The sequence below is a fragment of the Poecilia formosa genome, unplaced genomic scaffold, assembly GCF_000485575.1.
Source record: "Poecilia formosa unplaced genomic scaffold, Poecilia_formosa-5.1.2 Scaffold33, whole genome shotgun sequence".
Taxonomy (NCBI): Eukaryota; Metazoa; Chordata; class Actinopteri; order Cyprinodontiformes; family Poeciliidae; genus Poecilia; species Poecilia formosa.
The window spans coordinates 3,127,080-3,151,147 of record NW_006799972.1 but is presented as its reverse complement, the minus strand read 5'-3'; the positions used below and the strand labels follow the sequence as shown (position 1 = coordinate 3,151,147).

Genomic DNA, 24,068 nt, shown 5'->3' with positions numbered 1-24,068 from the left:
AGGGAGGAGGTAGAATGTATCCCATCGCCATGACCTTAAGGGCTGAACCGGATCTGCGCGCACATGCCTGTTAAAGTCGAAGCGAAACACTTTGCGATGGAGGAGCCGTCTCAGTCCACTCCTTTGACCTCCTCCCGCCTCCAGGTGAGGATCCTGACCTGTGGCTGCACACAGTACCTTACAGATTTGTGACCTATGATTAATGTACAAGAATGACTATCCTACATGGGACATAACTCTAAAAATAAGGCCTATTTTTGTACTATATGAACGGTGCAGTGTAATTTTCTTGTAATTTAAAGATGTTTTTCTTTTGTTTTCTCCTTTTTATTTAATTGATGTCAATTATAGATTCTACTAAAAATAAAGATCTATGCAAATTTAAGCGTGTCTTGACTCTTTTTTGCCACGGTTCCTGTGCTGTTGGGAAAAATATGCAGTTTTAATCAGCATTTCCAAGGCCTCAAGAAAGAAAAAATAATTTCAGACTATTTTCACTCACTTGGTTTTCTTTTTTTCTTCATTTTCATTTTACTCGTTTCTTTTCTTCTGTCCTTTCTCACAGCTGTTTCCTTCATTGCTTCCTCCCTTTTGTCTGACTCGTGTCCTTTCCTTTTTCGTGTCCTTCCTTTCTCACTTTCCTCGTGTACCTTGAAGCTGTCATCATTGTGTTCGCCTGTCATCTCTTTTGTACCTTCCTTCTGTGCTTTTCTTTCTTTCCCTTTTTCCGCATACCATTTCTCTTCAGTATCTTTTACTTTTCCCCTTTATGTACTTCCTCTACTTTTTTCTTGTTTTCCCCTTCATTTCTTTCTCTTTCCATGTCCTTCCCCACTTTCTTCCTTGCTTGTCTCCTTTCTTCCTTGCCTTCTTCCATTTTCTTCCTTCCTTTCTCATCTATCTTTTTTCCTCTTGTTTTTTTGTTTTTTTTCTTTTTGCACCTTTCATTTCTACCTTAGCTCCTTCCTTGTCTTTCATTTATTTCCATTCTTGCCATTTTTTCTTATCTTCCTCATGTCCTTCCCTTTTCCTCGTCTTTCTGCTCTTCTGTTCCCTTCTCCCCTTCATTGGGTCCTTTCCTCTCCTTTCTTTTGTCTCTTCCTCTCGGCCCATGTATTTCCTTTCCTCCTTGTTTTTAATTTCTCTTTCTTCCTGTCAAACATTTTCTTCCCTGTGCTATTTCTTTCTCTCAACTTTCATACCATCCATCTTTTCTTTCTCTTGTTCCTCTTTTCCTTCTTTTGAAGTCTCTTGTTTTCAGATATTTAATCCCTGCTGCATTATATTTCCTAATGAAAGTTTGTGTTTTGTATTTAAATTTGAGCTATGAGAATCCTTCAGCACCTGAAGTTTTTTTCCATGAAGAACATGTTGGTGAACTGAAACACGGTGCTGAAACTGTGACTCAACCTTTCTATGTGCATCCAGTGAATTAATAATGTACCGAAATACATTTTGAGTTAAAATTACAAATTTTATTCAGCAGAATAATTTTACTGAAACTGTGAGAGCTGCTGCCTTATATTTAAAAAAACACCTTGTGTAAAATATGAGTAAGTTTACTTAAAGTTTATTTTTAAAAAATATTCCAGTTGTTCCCAGCAGTAGACGAGTTGTTGCTGCTCAAGAAAGCTGCAGAGTAAATGTCAAGTCATGAAGTTGGTAATGGCGAAATAAGTGAAAAAACAGAATTTTAAAAATCTATTTCTGCTTTTGGACTTTTTCCATTTTTAGCAGCTCAATGACAGATGGGAAATTCAAGGAACTTATTCCCCACATAGACATTTTTACCAGAATATAAAGATACTTTTAGTACTAAAACCTGAAATTCATAAAATATCACAAAAGGTCAATTCAAAAGTGTGAAAGAAGGTTTACTTGAACTATGCCGACTTCACATTTACCCAGCAGAGGATGATGAAGACTCTTCACAATGAGGCTAAACCACAGACACACAGGCTGTTTGCAGTCTTATAAAGAAAGCACATTTACAAAAAATTAAGTGGAAAGAAAAACTGCTAGGAAAAGCTCTTAAAAATGCATTGTGGCATAGAGGTTATCAGTCTTTATGCCTGAGGTGTTAAAGAGGCAGGATTATGTATTTTCCAGCCAGATTGTGGCACCATGTACCACTATCTAGTATCTGTGTTAACCTCTGTTGTTATAAAATTCTGTATGTATGAAACTTAAGAAAAATGTGGCTTTGCAATTTAACACCTTGAAGTTGGGCTTCTGTCTCTTTAAGAACCTCCTACTCATTTTTGAATCTTCGCCTTGTCACAACCATGTTTCTCCATTGAAATGCTGAAATATTTCATGGTGCATGTCTGTACCAACTGGACTTTAGCAAGTTAAATGCAAAATTTACTTTAATGGCAGGAAGATTTTTATACTGTCTCTGGTTTTGCAATGGCTTAAAACAAGGAATTCAGTGACTGCAACAAGTTGCAGAGCTGTCTTGGCTTTTAAAATTGAAAATTCATCCATTGTCTGCACTCAAACTGTTCAATGTGAAGTTATCTCTGTGTTTTTGTGCATCTCTGCCCATCAGTGTTTGGTAGTCAAGAGCACTTTAGAAAATACAGAAAAATTCATATAGGGTTGCAAGCTGAGTGCTCTAAGTTGCAGAACTATCTTTCAGTAGAGATGCTAATCTTTAGGAGAAAAAACATAAAATAGTTACCTTACCTCAGATAGATGGTCTTTTCTTGCCACGCAGATATGCAAAGCTGTAAGTCTTGTTTACTGAGATCTTAATTTGTGCCATTAAATTAGAATAAAAACTGAGAATATATATAGAATGTGAAGTGGCTTAAGAAAAGGAAGTGGTAGATTTATTCTTGATGCAGCTGAGTTTAAAATTAACAGTGAGGGAATTGCTGCTATGTGAGCATTTCTTTTTAAATTCATGTGAAATGTTTGTCTTTTATTATACCACTTTACCAAACCAAATACTTGAATTGGTACATCAAGAACTGGTGTGTCATTTCTCTTGAGTGACTCTGAAGTGGCATTCAAAGGCTAAATATGATGAAGTCCGGATCCTGCAGCAGTGACGTCCACCGCCAGTCGTTCGGAGCTGGAGTCCTGCATGCTTCAGAAGTTCTCTGGTTCAACACAGATGAATTTAATGAACAGGTTCTTACCCAGACCTCTGCAGAACCTGGAAACAGGCCAGGGAAGTAATGCAGAGATTTAAATCTTAGAGTCATGGGAGCTAAACTGTGCGGGACCGTGGCCCCCCTAGGGCCAGTGGACACTGTCTAGTAGTGATGGGTAAATGAGGCGTCATGTATTGTTTCGACCCATAGCAAAACTGTGTCGATTCTGTGTTGATACTGTGTCACTCAATACTGACACCTGCTGGACATTAAAAATTCCTACAGGCAATGTAGTGATTTGATGACCTAGTCTATACAATAAGATTTAAGTCTTCGTATTTTATTGAATATTATATATTGTATTATGTCATATCTTCAGTTAAATTTAAAATAGATTTGATATACAGTCAATAAAAAATTTGAACATGTACCATAAAGTAAAAATTTAAGTGAATGTCTTACAACATTTTGAAATTTAGCCTTTTACGCTTTTTAGAGAGAAGAAGCGCGGAGACTGTTTTTACCATCAGGACGCAGAACACTGTGGGGGGAAAAACTGCACAAAAAAATCTGCGAAGCAGCGATACCATGAAAGGTGAACTGCGTTATAGCGAAGGATCACTGTTTAAGAAATAATTTATGAAAAGCAACTGAGTAATTTGTAGAATGGCTGTATATCTGAGTTTATCTAGGTGTATCTGGGACTTCATTCTCATGCCTGGCCTCATAATGCCTCAACATTGAAAAGGTGGATTTATTTAAATAAGACAGTTTAGTCAAACATGTGTGACACTTAACCTGCAGAACATAACATGAAAGTAAACTAAGAGTCAATTTCAGCTGAATTTGGATTCAGATAGATCAAGTAGAAACTGACAAGAACCGGATGAAACAACAAAAATGAAAACAAATTTATTTTCCAATATAAGATCAAAATGGTGCCACACTGCGGAAACCTTTCCTTTGAGGCTGCTCCATAGTTGATGCTGTAAAAGGTTAAGAATTAGTTTGGCAAATGCTTTTGACAGATTTACTTCCTTATAAACACAGTTTGGCGCGTTAATGTCATTTTGAAACGGTTCCTGTGTCGGTCACATGACTTGCTGAAACCAATACGCGCACCGACACGGGTTTTGGTCTATGGGCTTGATGCATTCACCGACGCATCGGTGTTGCCGGACCCATCACTACTGTTTAGTAATCTAACCCCATGTCCAGGTTTTGTGCATGCAGCGCATGAACACGTCCTGCAGCCGTTTCCTCTGCGGTCTGTGTTTGCAGAGCGAATCTTGCCTCTTCACCTCCATAGCTTGTCTAATGAAAGTGCTTCTAATTTATGGTTGGTGTAATTTTGTGGAGGAGTTTACAGCAGGGAGGTTGCACTCAACAATAAAACCATCTCATAAATTAAAGTAACTGCAAAAGGCCGGCTTTAATGCTGTGCTCATTCAAAAAAAAAAAGAGAGAAACTTTTGGTTTAATCGCGACATAGACCCTCGATTGTTAGCTGAATTTTTTGTGGTTTACCATAGAAAAATAATTCAACCAATATAATTTTGAAATCCAGTGCAAGCTGAATGACCAATCAGGCTCAACTCTTAGATGCAGCACACCTGAATCTAATGGCTCCTTTAAGTGAGGATCTAGAGCAGTGTTTCTCAACCCTGGTCCTCACCACCCCCCTGCTCTACATGTTTTAGATGTGCCTCTATTCCAGAGCAGCTGATTCAAATGATTGCATGACCATCAAGTACTGCAGAAGCCTGTTAATCACCCAGAGATACAATTCAGGTGTGTGGCAGAGGGGAAACACCTAAAACATGCTGGACAGGGGGGCAGTGAGGACCAGGTTTGAGAAACACTGATCTAGAGGGTAGACTGGGTCACCAATGAAAAAAATATGGCATCATCGTTTCTTCATCCACAGTCTTCCTTTTCCTTCCAACCTCTCTTAAAATGTCATTTTATCATTAAATAAGCCAAAAACACACAAAAAACACCTATTGCAGGCTGTCTAACTGTGCCACATTCAACGCCTGCAACTCTAAACCGAACAAATCGAAAGTGGTGCTTGCTTATGTAAAGTAAAAAGCTTAAAATTATGTTTGTAAGAGGTGCTGTAGATCATGTTTGTTTATGTCGCCATGCTTAATTCCAACTTCTTAACCAGATGTAAAACCAGCTCCAAGTTCTAACTTCTGACATAACTCACATACTCAACAGCATATTCAGTTAAATTCAACTTCAAATCAAAAATACTTTATTGCTCCCAAAGGGAAGGTGAATAAAATTCAGAGCGCACACATAAATATGTACAAGCATTTTTGGCACATTTGAAACCCCGTACAATGCAGGAGGTGTAATAAAAGGGGGTTAACATTGTCAGTGACTCGGTGGATGATTGAGGTTTCAAACACTGCTGAATCCCATGAGCGCGACTGACTCTCTAACAACCAGAAAAGCTCTGGACAGGCTGAAGGTTTCTGCACTTTTTTTGTCCAAGATATCAACACAGATGTGATTTGTGTCTGTCTGTGCCTCTACTGAAAACTCTAGAAGTCAGTTTTCTTTCCCTATGTTGAATATATTTCCCCATGTAAAATATTTAATGCCTGAGAGATTAAACTACTGTGTCTTTGATAGTTGGAGGGAAGCTGCTTTGAATGCAGTTCAGTCAGAACAACTTTCTTGTCATGCTGTATTTTATTTTTAATTTAGCACAGTGTGTAGGTCAGTGCTTGTTTTGTGCTTGGGATCTTTTTTTTTCTAGCTGTTTTTGCATCAGAATAGTTTGTGACGACGGACTCACACATATCGGTGTACTTTCTTGTAATCAGCATTAAGGGACAATCTTCTGCCAAAAATGAAATATATGTGGAAATTTAACACATTAGTTAATTATATAGCATGCTAACTCTATGATGATCGTTTGACAAAGTTCACAGCCTGGTTGAGATTCTGGAGAAACATCTAGATGGTCCATTTATACATTTGCAAACCAATCTATACTAAAACAAAAACATGTTTTCTGTTGTCAGTGCTTTACACTTACAAGTTTGTTTTACTGTTTTAGGTTCATTAAATGATGAAACATGACCAAACCTCCCATAAAACCACATCTTTGTTTGCTCATAAAATGTTTAAAGTTGTTTCCTAGAGGGAAACATCCATTTTTTTATGTATATTCCACTGCTAGGCAGTTTAATTTCCCTTTTCTGAGTGGATTCAAGGCAGTAATGATAAAATCCATCCTGTTTTGATGCCACCTAGAGCTTATTATTTACTTTATTCCTTTGATTCTTGTAATTTGCTCAATGTTGAGTTCATCTGTTTCATGTTGACGGTAAGGTTTTCAACAGAAACTGTTCGGTTTCCTTCTTAATGTAACCATGCAAACAGAGGATGCTTGTATGTAACACACACATGTTTCATCAATCAAGGAAAACCCATTCTTACGGTAAAACAGAGGAGCAATGAAAAGAAAGTAGAATCATCACGTCAAACAGAACAATTCAAATGATTTAATAATTAAGATTTTCATCATTTAGTCGCAGTTAATCGACTAATTCCAAATAAAGAGAAACTTAATGAGGCTTAATGCTTTACTGACGACTTTGAATGTGTTCTTGTTGAGACCCTGCAGACATCTCTGAGCCTCGGAAACACAACCGAACTGAGAATCTCATGTTTGTGTTGCACAGAGCAGCAAATGAGCAGACATGATGAATTATGTAGATAAGGAGCATGACTTCTAAAGTGCACCAGCTGTGTTCAACATCTACTTCTCATTAGTTTTTTTTCCCCCAAAGAAGTAAAAAAAAATATAATAAATAAAATATTTTATGTATATGTATATATTTATGTTTATGGCACACATGCAGTTATATGATGAGTTTGGTAGGTGTTATGCAACTAAAGCTGTTTGCAAATTGAAAGTAGAACCACATTCAAACATACATGAGGAAGTGCTGCCTCTCATGAACCGCTGTACACTTCTTTCTTGCTCAGAGGGAAGTGAAACCTCTGCATGGCCGCAGAGAGAGAGAGACTCTGCTGGTCATTAGAGCAGCTGCTGCTTCACTCATGAGAACGCGCTGCTGACGACGCATCCCAGGCAGAAGGAGGTTGCATTAGTCCAGAGATGGGTTTCGGCGAGGATCTCCGGTGTCCACAGGCGCACGCGGCCGTCATGAGGCTGCTGGACTCCGAGCTTCACCTGATGGAGATCATGAAGAAGTGGATGGGTCAGCGGGCGAAGAGCGAACGGGAGTTCTCAGTGCAACTCCACCAAATGACTGCCATGGCCGAGAAGATGGACCGGCCTCAGACCAATCCGGGAGCGGATTACATCAGTCAGCTCAACAAGGTGGGGTCTTCTCTACTTCTACACTGATGGGTTGAAACATCTGGTAGAGTTCGTTTTATCTTCTGAGTCTAAAAATGTCAAACAAGATGATGTTCGTTTAAAAAAATGTATCAGAAAACTACAAATGAAGACCAAAAGTTGTAAAATGGTTTTGTTAAGAGACCTTTCTCCGCTCGTCTCCTCATTAATTTAATGTTAATGAATTCCCAGTCCCTCATAAGATTGCACTTATTTTGCAATACCACTACTCATCTTGCAAAGTCTTTTCAATTTTTCATCTGCATGGCTTTCAGAATATCTGATGAGCTCATGAACATGGATTATTTAAAACACGGTTTTGCTATTCAGGTGAAAATGCTGGTGAGCCACCAGAAAAGGGGATGTAGTCACACAGTGTTTGGTGTTTATGACACTTGGATGTTCAGTTCTTGAAAGTGGAAGCAGGGCATTTTATGGCACTTTGTGCGATTTGCATGTATTCAAATCTAAAACCTGTTTAATGTTCTTCTGGAGTTGGGCGTAAAAGCTGATGATTTTCCTCCCCTCTCCTGTGTGTGCCAGTCGTGGGGAGTGCTGGTTTCGCAGACGGAGTCCCTCAGCCAGGTGATGAGGAGGCGCTCCGAGGAGCTCCTGGACGGGCCCATCAGCAAACTGACTCTGCTCATCAGAGACAAACAGCAGCTCCGCAAAACCTACGCAGAGCATTGGAACCTTCTGCGGCAGGAGCTCAACAAGGTGCGAAACAAACCACACAGACAGGCGTTTCTTTGACACGTTCACTTCCTGCTGGAGTGTTTTTCTTCTAATACTTGGAGTTAGTCTTTAAAAAGTTTTTAAAACGCGATGTTTAATGTTCGGTAAACACTTTATTTGAAGGGGTGTGCATAAGGCTGGTGTGACACTGACATAAACATCCATCCATCCATTTACCCCCCACAAGTACATCTAAAAAAATATAAATGCTTTGAATGAGTTTCAGTGTGTCAGAAAATTAGCGTTAAAAAATTAAATATTGGTGATTCGTGTTGTCATACCCTTATCTGCTAATTAATAAGGGTATAACTCAAAGTACCTGCAAAGGTTTTCTGATCCTCCTGATCTCAGAGTCTCAGTCAGTAGGACATGCAAACTTCTGTTCAAGCATATGCTTAGAAAGTTGAGTGGAAGGAAAGTTTGATTGAAAAGGTCCAACAGCAAAAGGGATAACTGCGACCTTGAGAGGATTGCCAAGCAAAAATATTTCCAAGAATTTGAGAGAGCATCAGAAGGAGGTAGCTGGAGTCGCATCAAGAGCCACAGCTGTTAAATCTCACACAGGAGCTGCAAGGAGAAAAGGAATTGAAGCCTCTGGTCCATCGATGAGAATTTATTTTATAAGGGAGAGTGCATATTAATTATCATAAATACATTAAAACAGCGATGTAAATATGCCATATTTAGCCACCAGGGCTAATTTTCATCTGTAGTCTCCTGGCAGGAAAAAAATTGACAGAAAATATGCTAAAAAGGAAGTCACACTCATTAAAACACCCAAAACAATTAAAACATTTATTAATTCAAATGTGCTCATTTAAAACATGAATGCAGGAGAGTAAAGTTTGCATCTAATCTAATTTATAAAAAGAGTCACAGAATCTGAACCAACAATGCAGATGACCTAAAATCTGGGGTTCTACCAAATGAGCCCCAACTATTGAGTGTATAGGAACAAACAAACTTTTCAAACGTCTGAAATTTCTGTTTGAAACATTATTTCATTTCTGACGTGTAAAATTCAAATGTTATGAGACACTGAATTTTGAGCTTACATCACCTGTAAGTCACAAAAAATGAAGGTGAAATATTTTGCTGGTCCTTGAAAGGTTTGCGAGTTTAAAAATAGTAGCAAACTTACTGACCTACAAACTGTTAGCAGGATGTCATCATCACAAAGAGCAGCATAATGTGTTCGCCTTCATGAATATGCTGAACATGTCGATCATCAGAAAATGCTAAATGCTGGGAGTAGCTGGCAGCAATGCCACTGCAATGGCTTGGCACTCACAATGTGATTTATTAAACCTGAACAGATTGCTGCTTTTGCATCCATACGTATATTGTTTTAAAGACAGGTGAAAACTGGGCCACAAAAATGTCTGGAGCCAGATTATTTTAGATTAGATTAGGTTTATTGTTATTGCACAATAAGCAGTACAATGAGATTAAAAGCACAGCTCTGCTTAGGGCTCTTACAGACAAATAGACACATAAAACCAGACAGACTTATGATCTGGAAAAGAAAAAAAGTCCAGAGCATCTTTAGAGACACTCTGGACTCTAAAGACAGTTTGTTGATGATGGGATGTAGCGTTTGTGAGGAGTAGATTTGGGAGTACAGTGTACCCCGCTTTTAAAGGTAAAGAGTAAAAATACAACAGCAGTATTTTGGTTTATTTACCTGGTCATAGAAAAATGATGATGACAAGGTAATTTCTCTATTATCTTGTGTGTGTTCATTTTTCAAAGTCATATTTTATTAATGTTATTGATATATTATAAAAGTCAGAGTTCCAAGTGAAACATTCAAGTCACAAGTTAATATTGTTTACGAACTATATATTTAGTTAGCAAGCTAAAATCCTGAATGGTCTTCTGAAAGAAAAGTTAGAAGTAACACAAGCTGCACTTGTCCTCTCCTCTTCTCCAGCAGAGAGTCTAATTCTCAGAGAAAGAGCAAAATCAAGGGGCTAAAACAAAAACTAAGATGCCAAAATTTTTGTTTTCATGGTTAGCTGAAATGTGTCAGCAGTTACCAAGCTGAAGGCTAAGGAAAATGAATTTTATGGCTACCCTTAGTGTCCCCCAGAAAAGTAGTTTAATGTGTTCATGTCTAAGTTGAGCACCATTAAATTGTGTCAATATTTAAGTTCATAATCTAGAAAACAGCATTGCTCAGTTCAAAGTTCTCTGGAAAGTGAGGACCTCTCATGAACGCCATGCGTCCATCAAACATGTTGCCTTTTATTTTCTTTTTATTTATCGAGAATGCTACTTATTGACATGACAGAGCTTCTATACAATGCCATTACCGATCATCATGATTGTCATCCATATTTGGACTTGCTTCCTGTGACTCAGAAAACTCGTCTGGTTTCAAAAAAATATCCTTCAAGACTCCTCATAATATATTCAGTCTAATAATGCAGACGCAGTCAGCCAAGACTCACTCCCTTCACTTTCAGATCAAAATGCTGGTTAGTTACTACTGAATGAAAAGACTCAACGTGTTTAGTTTGAGATCATTGAGGTTTTGTTCTTGTTGCTGGAGTCTTAAATATCACCGGCCTGAAATAGAGGAGCAATAAAACTGCACAGGAAGTCCAGTGTGCAAACGGAACAAAAAGTCTGCAAATACTTCTCATTATATTTAATTAAGGTGTCCACAAATAAATATCTATAAACAAGCAATATAAAGGTACATTGTAAATGTTAGCAACATTAAAGTTTACTTTTACACACATCATCTTATTTCTTTCAGTCTCGACCATTTCTAAAAATCTTTTCCTCTTTCTGGGCAAGCAAAACACAAATTGATTTACACAATGTGGAAAATTGGCAATAATGTTTGTTTGCATATAAAAAATTACTTAAGCAAACATGTCAAAGCTTTGCAGATGAGTGGCAGTTTTATAATTACATATAATTTTCATAAACTTAAGCATAAGAGCCCAGCGCAGTTTAAAACGAGCCCCGTCCTGTTTGTTTTATTACCCAATTACATCAAGCAAATGAAGTGCAAAGTTTTGTAAATCTGTGCTGGGCTGCAGCTCAAACATTTGTTGGGTCGTTTGCTTAACATGGTGCTATTACTTTGCCGTGCAAAGCGAGCGTCGCTGTGCGGTTTTACAATAGATATTTCGTTTTGTACCTGACTGAGCCAACAGAGCAGTCAGAGATGCTATCAAAGAGCTTTGAAACGTTTCCACCAGCTACACGTCAAAGGTCAGATCGTTTCCTCAAATGTTGTTTCTCAGCTTTCATGTTCCTTCAGAGAAGCGCGGCAGGTCTGCTGTCCACTTCCTGTGTCTGTGTTTCGTGGTATTTACTGTCAAGGTGCAAAGAAACTCTGGTGGTAAAAAGTATTCACTCCCGCTGGATTATTGCTTTTACAAATCAGTCATGATCAACAAAATTTGACAAAACTTTTACAAAAAGCTTTGGTAATGTCAAAGTGAAAGTTGATTTCTAAAAAAAAAATAATGACCAATAGTCATAATTATTCACCTGCTTAAAATGACTGACTCAGTTCAACAGAGGTCCAGCCAGTTGGTGCTAATATTCTCACAAAAAGTGTAACAGAAATACAGACACGTGGAAGGTCCATTCATTCATTCACTTATGCTACCATTATAGCATAAAGATAAAAAAAACACTCCAAGCTAGTCAGAGAAAATGTTTTTGAAAAGTATAAGTCAGGGGATGGATACCAAAAAAAAAAATTCAAGGCACTAAGCATCAGTGTATTCATTGAAATCCATCATCAAGAAATGGAAAGACTATTTTCATAACCTCAGTTAAATAAAGTGGGGCAGCAATGAGAAACAAATTTTTAATGAAAACTTACATCAGGATTTGACTGCAGTTAGTTAGAGTCCATGGTCAAGTGGAAAAGAGTTATTTGGTCTGATGAGACCAAAATGGAGCCCATTGGCCGTCAAACAAAACAAATCACATCGAGCACACCATCCCCACAATGAAGCACGGTGCTGGCAGCATTATGCTGTCAGGGCTGTTACAGGCTTGTAAAGGTAGAAGGTAAAATTCAGTGTTACAAATATAGAGAAATACTGGAGGAATTTGTTTCCATCTGCTGGGGTTAGAGAACATTTATTGGTTTGAATACAGCAAGGTGAATGTTCCGGAGTGGCCCAGTCAAAGCCCAGACCGCAATCTCATAGAGAATTTGTGACAGCACTTGACAAGTATCTGATTCCTATGTAACCTGTTGGAGCTTGAAGAGGTTAGCAGGAAAGAATGGAGTAACATCTCCAGATGTGTAACTCAGACTCCATGTTGTGATCGCAGCTCAAGGTGAATCTACTGAATGCTGGTGGGAAGGAAGTAAATTATGCAGTCGCTTATTTTGTAGAAATCATTTTTTTTTATATTAACTGTTATTTTTTATTTTTTATTTTGTCAAAAAGCCAAACTTTGTTGATCATGACGGGTTTCTAAAAGCGATAAAAGGATGAAACATAAAATGGTGTGTGTGTGTGTCACTTATTTTGGCACCCGGCTATATTCACTATGTTATTTTACAACTTTTCTGACGCCTCCAAAAGCTATTAATAAATGTTGACGTTTTCACATTAACATAACAAAATGTAAATTGTTTATTGGAATTTTCTACAGCAGATGGACAAACAGCAGTTCATAACCGCTATGTGGAGGTAAAAAGGATTCATGGTTTTCCTTTTATTTATATAAAAAAAAATCTGAGAAATGCAGTCAAACTGAGGTTAACCTTCATCCCATTCCAGTTTCTACTTCTAACAAACTTTCTTCCCTAATCTGATCTATCTACTCATGAACTTTGACCAGCTTCTAAAGAAAATCATCCTCACATTAAGAAGCCATGTTTCATCTTAGAGGTGGTGTGTTTGGCTTCCTTTATATCACACACTTTTAAATCTTGGCTTAATTTTTCCCACATGTTTGCAAATTACCAACACGTTACTTTTCTGTACGTTCTGTACGTTTCTCCATGCCAAAGCATTTTGTCACACTGGATTTTGTTTAAATGAACAAAGTAAAAGGGGGAAAATACAAATTCACAACACCTTAAGAGTTTCACCAAATATTTCGAAGACTTTCTGTGCTTTTCTCCCACTTCGCAATAAGACACTAGTGTGTGTCAATCACAGGAAATCCCAGTAAATGCATTGAACCTTGTGGCTGTAATGAGAAGAACAGTGGAGTTGTAGGCAGTGTAGAGGCAGACAGAGGCAGTACAACTGAAACGCTGCGGCTGACTGATTTTGTGTTTGACCAAAGGGAGAGAACACATTACACGTTCAAGAGCCTCTGCATTGGTTTGCTGTCAGTTTCTGAATTGATTTGGCTTCTTCAGTGTCCGTGAAGGAATTTGTTTTCTTGCTCCAGCTAACTTGCATCTCGTGCTTTGAGGGAAGACCTTTGCTAGGAGACGAAAAAAAACAAAACAAAACAAAACAAAATAAAGCAAAAAAACAAACAAAAAAAAACATCTTGTCAGAGTCATAATTTATGTTGTCATGTATGAATTCAAAAATGCTTTATTTTGGTTGCATAGGTGACCCACACAGAGCTGGAGAGGCTGAAGACCAGCTACAGGCAGGCGGTTAAAGACGCAGCTCTGGCAAGGAGGAAGTACCAGGACATGAGCAAAGGTGAGAACTTTGAGGGTTTTTACTTCTCTAAATAGGATCAGTTTCAGACATACCTTGTGCTTTCTTCTTCTTTATGCAGATAAGGAGCGAGAAAAGAACAGGGAGCGCTATATAAAGGCTTCCCTTAAGCTGCACGAGCTCCACAATGAGTATGTGCTGTCGGTGCAAGCGGCTCAGGTTTACCATCAGCACCACTACAGCCAGATGCAGCCGGCTCTGCTCAGCGCGCTGCAGACGCTGCAGCAGGAGATGGTGCTCATCCTGTAAGACTGCATTCAACACAGTCTGCATGGGCGTGTGTGTATGTGCGTGCGTGCACATGTGTGTGTGTGAGAGGCTTAAAGAAAATTAGAGACATATATTTAAAATCTCAACAAACTTTCATTTAAATGCAGTGGAAATATTTATGTATAAGATCAACAGTTGATGAAAAATAGATATAAAACAATGTATTTAAAACTACTGAATAAAAACAATTTGTCAATGTTTTGATTCGGTAGTTTCAAATACGTAATTTTATATCCACTTTTCATTATTTTATTTGATTTACTGTTGAACTTAACTTTTCATTTTAAACAACTTCTAAGGACAAATGTTGCAAATTAGTTAAGGTAATATTTGCATCATATAGACTGGGATGCAGGCATTCCCTATCAAATAAACAATAAAAAAAAATAACATAAAATAAAAATAAATGAAATAAAATAAAGCATAATCTCTGATGATTTAATTTGTATTCACTCTCAGAGAAATAGAAGCTGAACTCAGTTTTATTATTTATTCTTAGCACTGTCGGAACATTTGCCTAATACTTTCAAGTTCTCTAATTACCAACAATAAACTCTTAAACATATTTATTCATGCATGGATTTAAAGGATATTCAGAGTTTATAAAGTTGGGTTCTGTAAAGTTGTAGTCAGTATGTTACCTGATGCAGCTTATTCAGCTTCCCAGTCCGCTCTACTCAAAACCCACAAGACGTTTGTCATCTGCCAGGAATCTCTACAATTGCAACTTTTACGACGGTGCTGGACGTGAGCTGCAGCAGAAAGATATCAACCTCAGTCAGGGAGTGGCGCCAAAAACACTGCAGATCAGGAAACAGGAGTCAAATCATGAGAAGAAGAAGAAGAAGAAGAAGAAGAAGAAGAAGAAGAAGAAGAAGAAGAAGAAGAAGAAGAAGAAGAAGAAGAAGAGCAATTTTTTTTCTCATGAGAAATCACTTTATTGTTTCTTTTTGGCTCTTCCTACATTTTCTGGTCTTTCCTGAGACTTTATACTGAAAACTTAAATATCTCAGTGGTACACAGCTACGCAGCTTAGCTCAGATTAACAAGACTGCGTGTTATTGCGCGATGTCCAAGCGTCCAAGCGCGTAAACGACCACGGTTTGTGAAATCCTCCACTCTCTGATCCGCCTCAGTTTACAGAAGCAGAAATTAGTTCTCACAGAAAGGCTGTTCTACAGTTTGTGTGCAATGAAAGGACAAGTGAAACACTTGTTGCAAAATCAAAAGTGTCAAGAGCGAAAACATGATGTAACATTAAAGCAGTGCAAAAGCTGAGACAATGTTATACGAATCAAGTCAAAGCTGATTAAAATATGGTTTAAAGTGAAGTTGACTCTGATCCAGTCTGACTGGTTTCATAATCTTTGGATCCTGAGTAAATCATCAGAGAACCTTTCCACCTCAAACAGCAGGTTTGGACAGAGGGAAACTTCGGGTCAGCACCAGGGTCAAAGGTCAGACACATGAGCTGGAACTTGATGTGCAGTTGATTAAAATGTAAAGTCATTTTTAAGTGGACTCCACATTTAATGGGTTGCTAATGTAACCAGGCTGGAGTTGGATTATTTTTTGATCAGCCAGCAGACATGAAGGTGTGTTTCTGCATGTGAGGTCAGATGAGGACAAAGATTAAAATCTCAAAGTTCCTGAAAGAAAACACACATGCGGCTCCACATACACCTGTAGATTTAACTTCAGTACGTTTAACAGAATCTAACTGCTTTTATTTGAAATTAAAAGGAACACAATTTCCACTGTTGTTTAAATGATAAAGTATTAGCTGTATAATTATCTTGTTATTGATGGGTTTTTTAAAATTGTGATACATGGATTCAAGTAAAAATATTGGCTTAACGCTAAACTTAGTAATTGTTTTTTAAACATTACACATTTTTGCTATTCTTGTTTTTATAGACAAACCCAAATGTGTCAAGCTAATGTTAGCGGGTTAATGCTCTGCATCGCTGGCTGGGTTCTTAATGTTTACTTGCTGGCACTTCTTGTAGTCTCCGCATTATTACTGTTTATGTTTTTCTCAACAGGAAATAATTTTGTACATCCATATTTGCACATTTTCAGTTGTATTATTATTAGTGATGTATGTTCAATTAGGAAGGGCAGGCTGGAGAAACTGAGGTTCTTCTGGCGGTTTCTCTTGCATTTTACCACAGGAATAGCATGATGGAAACTTTCAGCAGTTTTGGAACCATAACTCAACCATGCTGGTACCGAACCAAACCTGCACTCTTCATTTTATCCAAACTGATTACTGACTGCCGCAGCAGTGGCTGCTCCTCATCTCCGAGTGAAGCATCAACATTTTGTCTGGTTTATCAATTTTTCTCACTTAGTTCCAACAAAAAGAAATTACTATGAATTATTTATGCAGTTGAAGCTTTACTTTGTTCTTCTGCAGCTGGTTTGGTAGAAAAAGCCTCTGTTTGAGAACAGCAAAAACAACAATTCAAGGTGAATACAAGACTTCAAATCAAATCTTCAAATAAGTGAAGAGGAAAAACATGTAAGATTTAAAGAAACATCAACAAGAAAGAGCCAGAGAGATTGATGTGTGTTAGTTAGATGGAAGAGTTACAAAGGAAAAAACTGAAAAAACAAAACAAAGCAGAAAAAAGCTTTACTTCAAGCTGAGATAATGATTGAAGAACTTTTCAGTCCATTCAGAATTTCTTGATTATCTTTGATTTTGTGGATTTACTAAAAAGTGGAGGAGCTTACTGATGTAAGTTGGAGTCTAGAAGGCCACATAAAAAGCTACAGCGGGCCAGATTGGGCCCACGGGCCTTGAGTTCGACACATGTGTTCTACACTTATGGGTCCCAGGCTCACATTTCAGATTTATTTATGCATTTAAGCAGGAATGGAGCATATTAATGAACAAAATCACAATATTTGTAAACATGCTGGACTATAACCCAAGGTTTCTATCTGTTTGTCCCTCGGCACTCAGCAGGTTGATGCTAACCTTAATACACTGGACATAAAATTATGTAAAACAATAAAACGAAAGGAAAACACAACTTACACACAATTATTAAAAGGGTGAAGCTCAGAGGAGTCTTAAAAGTTGCCATAATAAAGAGGATTGACCAATATATGCCCAAACTTATTATTTTATGCATGACTGGTGCCAAAAGCGATATTGCACATATCAAACATGATTAAGAGTCAAAACATCAAAAAGATGTCTGCTAAAAAGCACCTAATTTTCCCCAAATTACTGATGTTATTAATTATTTTAGACTGAAAAATGAAGTGCTGAAAGAACCCCCTTTTTTTCTTTCATCATTATTAATGAAAAAGGACGAAGTCAAATCAGACCTGAAGCTGTAAAAAGAAGAAAGTTGCAGCTCTGACACGGTCAGCTGCTCAGGAGTTTCCAGTTTGCTTTGACAGATGAGAGGTTTCAGGATGCAGACACCCGCACGATCACTTCTGAGAGGCTTTGGTGAAAATGGGAAAAACTGTGGCCCCTTTCAAAAGCGTTTAACCCTTTTCATAAAACTCAATAAGGCATGGATTCCTGAATGGATGCCATTTACGTCAGAGGATGCTTTGAACCTGAGAGGCACCCTTAGTTCAGTTAAAACATGGAAGGACGCTCGGAGTTTGACCTATGGAGGTGGTTGAATTTGTGACACAGTTTATTTAATTCTTCTTCTGCTATACGTCATATTACCAGATTTTTATATAAGAAATTAATGAGATCTAAATATTATCATGCAAGCAATCAAACCTGTCTCACAAATGAACATTTCTGAAAGCAGCTACATTTGCAGGTTTTCATTCTCCTGTGGCGTTTTTATGTTTCTTTGCCTGCGTTTGTATTGGGCCTCTGTTACCGTCAGGTCCCTGCATAGAAACCAGTGAAACCACTTCCCTTCAGAAGTCACCCAATTAGTAAATGCTGGCCATATGTGTGCAATTAAATCTTGTATCAGCTCAGCTGTTCTGCGAGGTTCAGCAGGAGAGCCACACTTATGAGAATCTGTGTAAGATTTGAAAATGTATCTAAAAAAAAACTCTTAATGTGGAAAGTTGGAGACATGAGATGAGGCAGCAAAAAGTGGATATACAAGTTATTGACTCTGAATAGAAATGCAAACCTCACTTGACATAATAAAAATGTATCTTTTTATTTGAAAATAAATTCTTGATTAATGTGTATAATTGTTTTTCCCCACTTTACAAGCATTTTTTCATTTATGTTTGTCAATCTAAAGAGCTACATATGGTTGAATTACGATGATAAATGTGGTAAATAGTACTTTTTCAAGGTTATATACTTGCACTAATTAAATATTACAGAATTGTTTAGAGCACAGTGGTCAAACTCAAGGCATGAGGGCCTAATGTGGCCCTCCATAGCTTTTTATAGGACCCTCAAAAGAGAGCTGTGTGCTTAAATATTACTTTATCTATCAAATCAAATCAAATCAAATCAAGACATGTGTTTTGTTGTTGACTTACCATTCAGAAACCACTTGCTGCATTCTTCTTGGCTGTGCAGAAGGCTCCACTAATGCTTGTCAAAGATATACAGCTGTATAACTGTGCAACTGCTTGCAGTGTGAATAAAGTGTAAATGTTGAGTTGGGCGTGGCCAGCAGAGACAAGAGGCAATAAAACATCTCTTTCTGAAAGGAGCAGAACTGAAATCTCATTTCCTAAGATTGATTTTTCACAAAAAATGTGATGAAAACCTTTAAACCATAGGCCTATTCTAACCCGTCCAAGGATGCATAATAGGATAACAGTTTATTAATGGGTTTTATCAGTACATTCTGGCACAATCGCCCTTTGAGGACATTGATGATCTGGATTAGACCCAAAATGAAAATGAGTTTGACACCACTGGTCTAGAGGAACTGTAATTCATTGGAGGCTGGAAAATGTGAGTAACTCTCCAACTTCTTCACATCCAGGAAGGAGATCCTGCAGGAATACTTTGACATCTCCACCCTCCTCCAGCAGGAAGTGGTGAAGGTCCACAGGGAGATGTCATCCGCCCTCATCGCCATCGATCCGCACAGAGAGTACGAGAGCTTCACCCAGCAGAACCGGTAAGAAGAAGCAAAACTTTTGCAGAGTAAAGGTCACGGTGCTCTGATGGAGATGCAGCTGTTGAGTCCGTGTTTCTGATCTCAGGTCCGTTGGGGAGATCCCTGTTTGTGTAGACTTTGACTGCAGCCTCCTGGAGGACACGGAGCAGCTGAAGCCCAAAGAGATCGAGCTGAATGACCTCACCTTGGAGACGATCCAGCACAAGTGAGAACAACGAGATAGCAAAGGCCCAGTTTCCTCTGTTAATATCTCAATGACTTCCTCTTCTTCTTTTCTGTCTGTATTTCCTTTAAACTCTCCCTATACTTCCCCTCTTTCCTCATGGTGCTTCTGCTCTTAGGCTGACTGCGATCGAAGAGGAGTTGCTGGCCCTGGCTCGGTCTCTGGGCTCTCAGCAGACGTCTGTGGAGCAGCTGGAGCTGGAGCTGGAGAACGAGGTGGACGGAAACAAAAAAGGCCAGAGGTGAAGAGAGAGCAGGGCTGCTGCGTTCACACAATGGAGGAAACGATCTTTGGGAGCTCTGGTGGCAAATTGCTGAAATTTTGCTCCCGCTTTGCCTCTGTGTGCAGTCCTGAGTGACTGCTAATAGCCTGCCTGGTTTCAAGAGGCTGCAAGCACCTTATTAATAATAATAAGGCAGTAATATGCAAGGAGTTATGAATCCCGGTCCCCTCGTTTTTCTTGGTTGACAAGCCTGTCCAGAGGTGTCACAGGTTTGATCCAGTTATTAATTAGCTCCTGAAGGACAAAAGGAACCAGAGTGTTTATCTGCAAAACCCTGACAATCATTACAGAAAGCCGGGAAGCACATATGGTGTTTTTGAGGTGTTTTTTAGGTAAGTGGAGGTCGCGCTGCCCTCTGGTGACACTTTCACAGAAACATTTTGTAAACCAGCAGGAAAAGCTGTTTCAAGCTGACCTGCTGTGACCTTTTCGGGGCTGTCAGGCTTAATGTTCCCCTTCTTCAGACTCCACAGTAATTCAGTTCAGCTCGTTTCTCTTGAAACAATTCACAAACAATGTCACTGCAAGACTGGGAAATACAGTTCAGGGAAGAGCTGGTTTTACAGATGCTTCTCTGTTTTCAGCACATGGCAAATAATTTACTAGCAGCTGAAGTGAAGTAACATGCATGCATGCTGGTGGTTGTGTGTATTTGGATGATCATCAGTCAGAAAGAGGAAGAGTGTCAACCATTAAGTTCCTGCGGCTCATAAAAAGGGCATACCTACATTATTCATATCTGAAACCTAAAATCTTATCTGATCTGCTCTCTGCACTTCTGTTAACCCTTTTCAGAAAGTTTCCTCTCTGGTGGTCTGTCGATTTTCATCCTCTCCGGATGTTAGCTTGGAGATTAAAGCATTCCTAATTTTAAATTTACATTCTCCATCCACATTTGTCCTGATTCTTGTCTGTTAGAAACCAACGGAAAACAGCCATATCCATCTTAAAAAGAGACCCATTATGTCAGAATGAGCTGTTTTATGACCTCTTGTCTCTTTAAATCCCAATAAGCCTCTGCTGACCCCAACTCAGCATTTACACTCATGTGAAAACGGTTGCAAACAGATGCGTAATTATACAACCACAAATGTTTGAAAAGCAGAAGTGGGGCCTCCTGTACAACCAACAATAATGTAGCAAGTGATTTCTGTGTGGTAAGCCAACAAGAAAACATTTGTCGCATCCAGCAGCCATTGTACAGCCCATAGAGTGGTAAAACCAGCTGACCAAACGTCCTGTGGTTTTGCTGGGGTTGGTAGGTGATGGGGCTGGATTCAGCGGGGGTTGCTAGGTAACAGTGATTGTGATTTAACAATCTGGAGGTTTTTGAAAGAGCTAATTTTCCAGATACCATAAAACCAGGAAATGGCTTTGTGTTTTTAAGTGCTTGGTTTGTTTTTAGAAGCATTTGAGACCCAAACAGGAAGTATTAAAAATGTACAAAATGTAAATTCTGCATAATAGGTCCTATTTAAAGCACACCAATGGAAGCCTTTAACTAAGGTTGAGCCACAAGCTGATCAGGAAGTAGGCAGATGTATTTTTGAAATGACATGTCTGTAGGCCTATGATTATCACAAAAGACAAGAAGAAATCTCTGGCTAAACTGTTAACCGGTAGCTTTGCAGCGCCGCTCACCACACACACCAACACAAACCACTTTGCTGCAGCTGCTGAAATCAGATAAACAGTTGCGAAAATAATCATTCTTGCATCAGCATCCCTAGGACGGATGCAGATAGAAGACATTTCAAGTTGAGCTGTCGGCCAACAATAAAAATAAATAAATACATAAAGTGCTTAATTTTGTTTTTTAGTCAAATTAAATTATAGATTTTTCTAAAATGTTCGATCTGAAGTTGTTCTGCTCAACCTATTTTCCCAAATTTTCATGTCAAATTGAGAAATTTCATTAAAATCCAGAAACTTGTTTTCCGGAAGCCCCTCAAGAACTTCACACACAAACAACCTCAGCAATCAAAAGCAACACCTACGTGCAACTCAGGATGTTTTTGTGGCCTGAAACTTGTGGCTGTTGTGCATGTTTCTAACTAGTTTCATGGACCATCACAGCTGACTGAGGTGCAGGTAGTAAACTTCACGATACATGCACTAAATAATAATAATAAAAAAGTAATTTTATTTATGTTTTCTCTCCTCAGGGTTTATCAGTTCAGCAAGAGACATGCAATGGAGGAGTGCAGACAGCAGGTTGCTCTGTCTCAGGGTATAAAAGCGAAACTGGAGGTTCAGAGACTTCTTCTAAAGGAGAAACTGGACCAGCTGGGCTTCAGAGAACCTCCACAGGCCCTCAGGCTGGACATGGACTCTGTTTCGCTTTTATCCAGTACAAGCAATGTATGTTCCCCCTGCTGCAGACCTTTTCTGGTTTCCCTTTTTCTCAGTTGTTGTCAGTTCTTTGAAGCAGGCAGAAACGAGCGTCTTGTGTAACACCTCACTGAAAGTGACTGGGTGGGGAAGAACTACCGACATTTGGTTTTAAAATGAGCGAGTGTTGATGTGGCACAGAGAAAGTTTCAAATCAAGTTGAAGCTGTAAGTTTTGTATAAATAATTAAATAAAAAACTAACATGGAATAGAAATGAGGACCACTACAAAACCAGAGTCTGAAAGTTTTAGAAATAAAATTTCAGGAAAAAATTCAAAACAAAAACAAATTGTAACCTTTGCTGGGAGGCAGATATGCTGGATGTTTTCACCTCTTTCCATTTCTATATAGATTTACCAGGTTACAGATCCCAAACATCGGTCTAGTTAAAGTATACCTTAAGCTATTTTCCTTTGACTATGTCTTGAATTCACATAGTTCTGTTATTTTTTTTTTAAAGTTGCATAACTTGTCAATGTTGGTGGTCGGACAACACAGAAATATTTGTCTCCACTGTTGCAAATGAGAGAAATCTTTGTATTTTTTTTATATTTTCAAATTTTACTTAGAGTACATTAAAGTTTGGACATTGTTCAAACTTTAGTGCTTGCAGCATAACGGAACAAAATATGTTTTGAAATGGTTACTCATTCGGTTACATTATGAGACAAACTGAAAGCACCATGAGACATAGATAACAATTAAAGCAAATGTTTTCTTTTGATTATGTTTGTTGCATAAAAATGTTTTCCTTTCCATTTTAAAGTTTACATTTATATTGACCACAATGTTTTGCTCTGTTATTTTTAGGACAATGTTCAAACTTCGGGTAAAATCCTCGTGGACGGGATCATAAACAACCTGAGCAACCTGTTTAGACACAAATCTGAGGTAGGATGGCATTAATATTTCATTAAGCTGCTTATGCAGCGAACAATATCTTTGTTGGTGTGGACAAATATTTCCCCAAGGAAATTAAAATTATTCTCATTCCAATTCAGATCAGTCTAACAAGCCGAGTGTTTATGAAGTAAGGAACAAAACTTTCCTTCCTTCTGAAAGGCAATAAAAATGACCACATTTTGGTAACATCTTACAAATAAGGGTCAGATAAACAATCTTTATTGCACAGAAACTAATCAGGAATTATGAACTGATCATTGGCTTATGATGATCTCATTAAATTAAAAAGACCAATATCAGTCAGTAACTGATTATGAGATGAGCCAGGGATAAATGTGAGACTAATTACTTATTAATGTTTTATTGATTATGAGCTCCTGCTGAAGTTTTCCTTATTTACAGAAATATGATCAGTAGTTTGTGATTAGGGTAAACTACCTGACCAAACTGTTTGTCATCTAAATAATATATTCTGAGAAGTTCATTTATTTACTAGGTTATTTATTAGATAATGTGTCAGAACATTAATATGTTCATTCAAAGAAAAATGAGCTCAATGGCGACTACAGCAACAAAAACTTCAGCAAATAAACTACAATGCCCAGCTGAAAACATGAATGAGAAATTTAGGTCATAAAGTTTGCAGCTCACCTGTTAGGTTAGAACTGATTGATTGCATAGGAATTCAGGAAGTGTGACATTAACTTTTTGGTCTCATCTGCAGGAAATGATGGTTTTAGTAAATTTTAAATGAATCATAATTGTAGGTTTTTTACACAAGATGGTAGAAACATGCAAAGAGTAAAATAAAGCTTAAAAAATAATGGTTGGATTTTTTATGATTAAAAGCCAAGTATCCTATATTATATTATATTATATTACATTACATTACATTACATTACATTATATTATATTATATTATATTATATTATATTATATTATAAAAAAAATCAAAGGTGTCTTCTAAGCAAATTGTCTGAAAAGCACAACTGTTTGAAAAAGACAAAAGCACCTAAAAATG

General features: G+C 38.0%; 1 protein-coding gene across 1 annotated transcript in view; it reads left to right on the top strand.

The window, feature by feature from the left end:
- The first annotated feature begins 7,242 nt into the window (after positions 1–7,242).
- fes (FES proto-oncogene, tyrosine kinase) overlaps positions 7,243–24,068 on the top strand; it is a 29,853-nt gene continuing 13,027 nt past the window's right edge. Inside the window, exons 1-9 of the mRNA XM_016670413.1 lie at positions 7,243–7,467; positions 8,029–8,202; positions 13,778–13,874; positions 13,954–14,137; positions 19,109–19,246; positions 19,332–19,451; positions 19,588–19,710; positions 21,918–22,113; positions 22,955–23,035. Coding sequence (XP_016525899.1) covers positions 7,243–7,467; positions 8,029–8,202; positions 13,778–13,874; positions 13,954–14,137; positions 19,109–19,246; positions 19,332–19,451; positions 19,588–19,710; positions 21,918–22,113; positions 22,955–23,035 — 1,338 coding nt within the window. The remainder of the gene's footprint in view (positions 7,468–8,028; positions 8,203–13,777; positions 13,875–13,953; positions 14,138–19,108; positions 19,247–19,331; positions 19,452–19,587; positions 19,711–21,917; positions 22,114–22,954; positions 23,036–24,068) is intronic.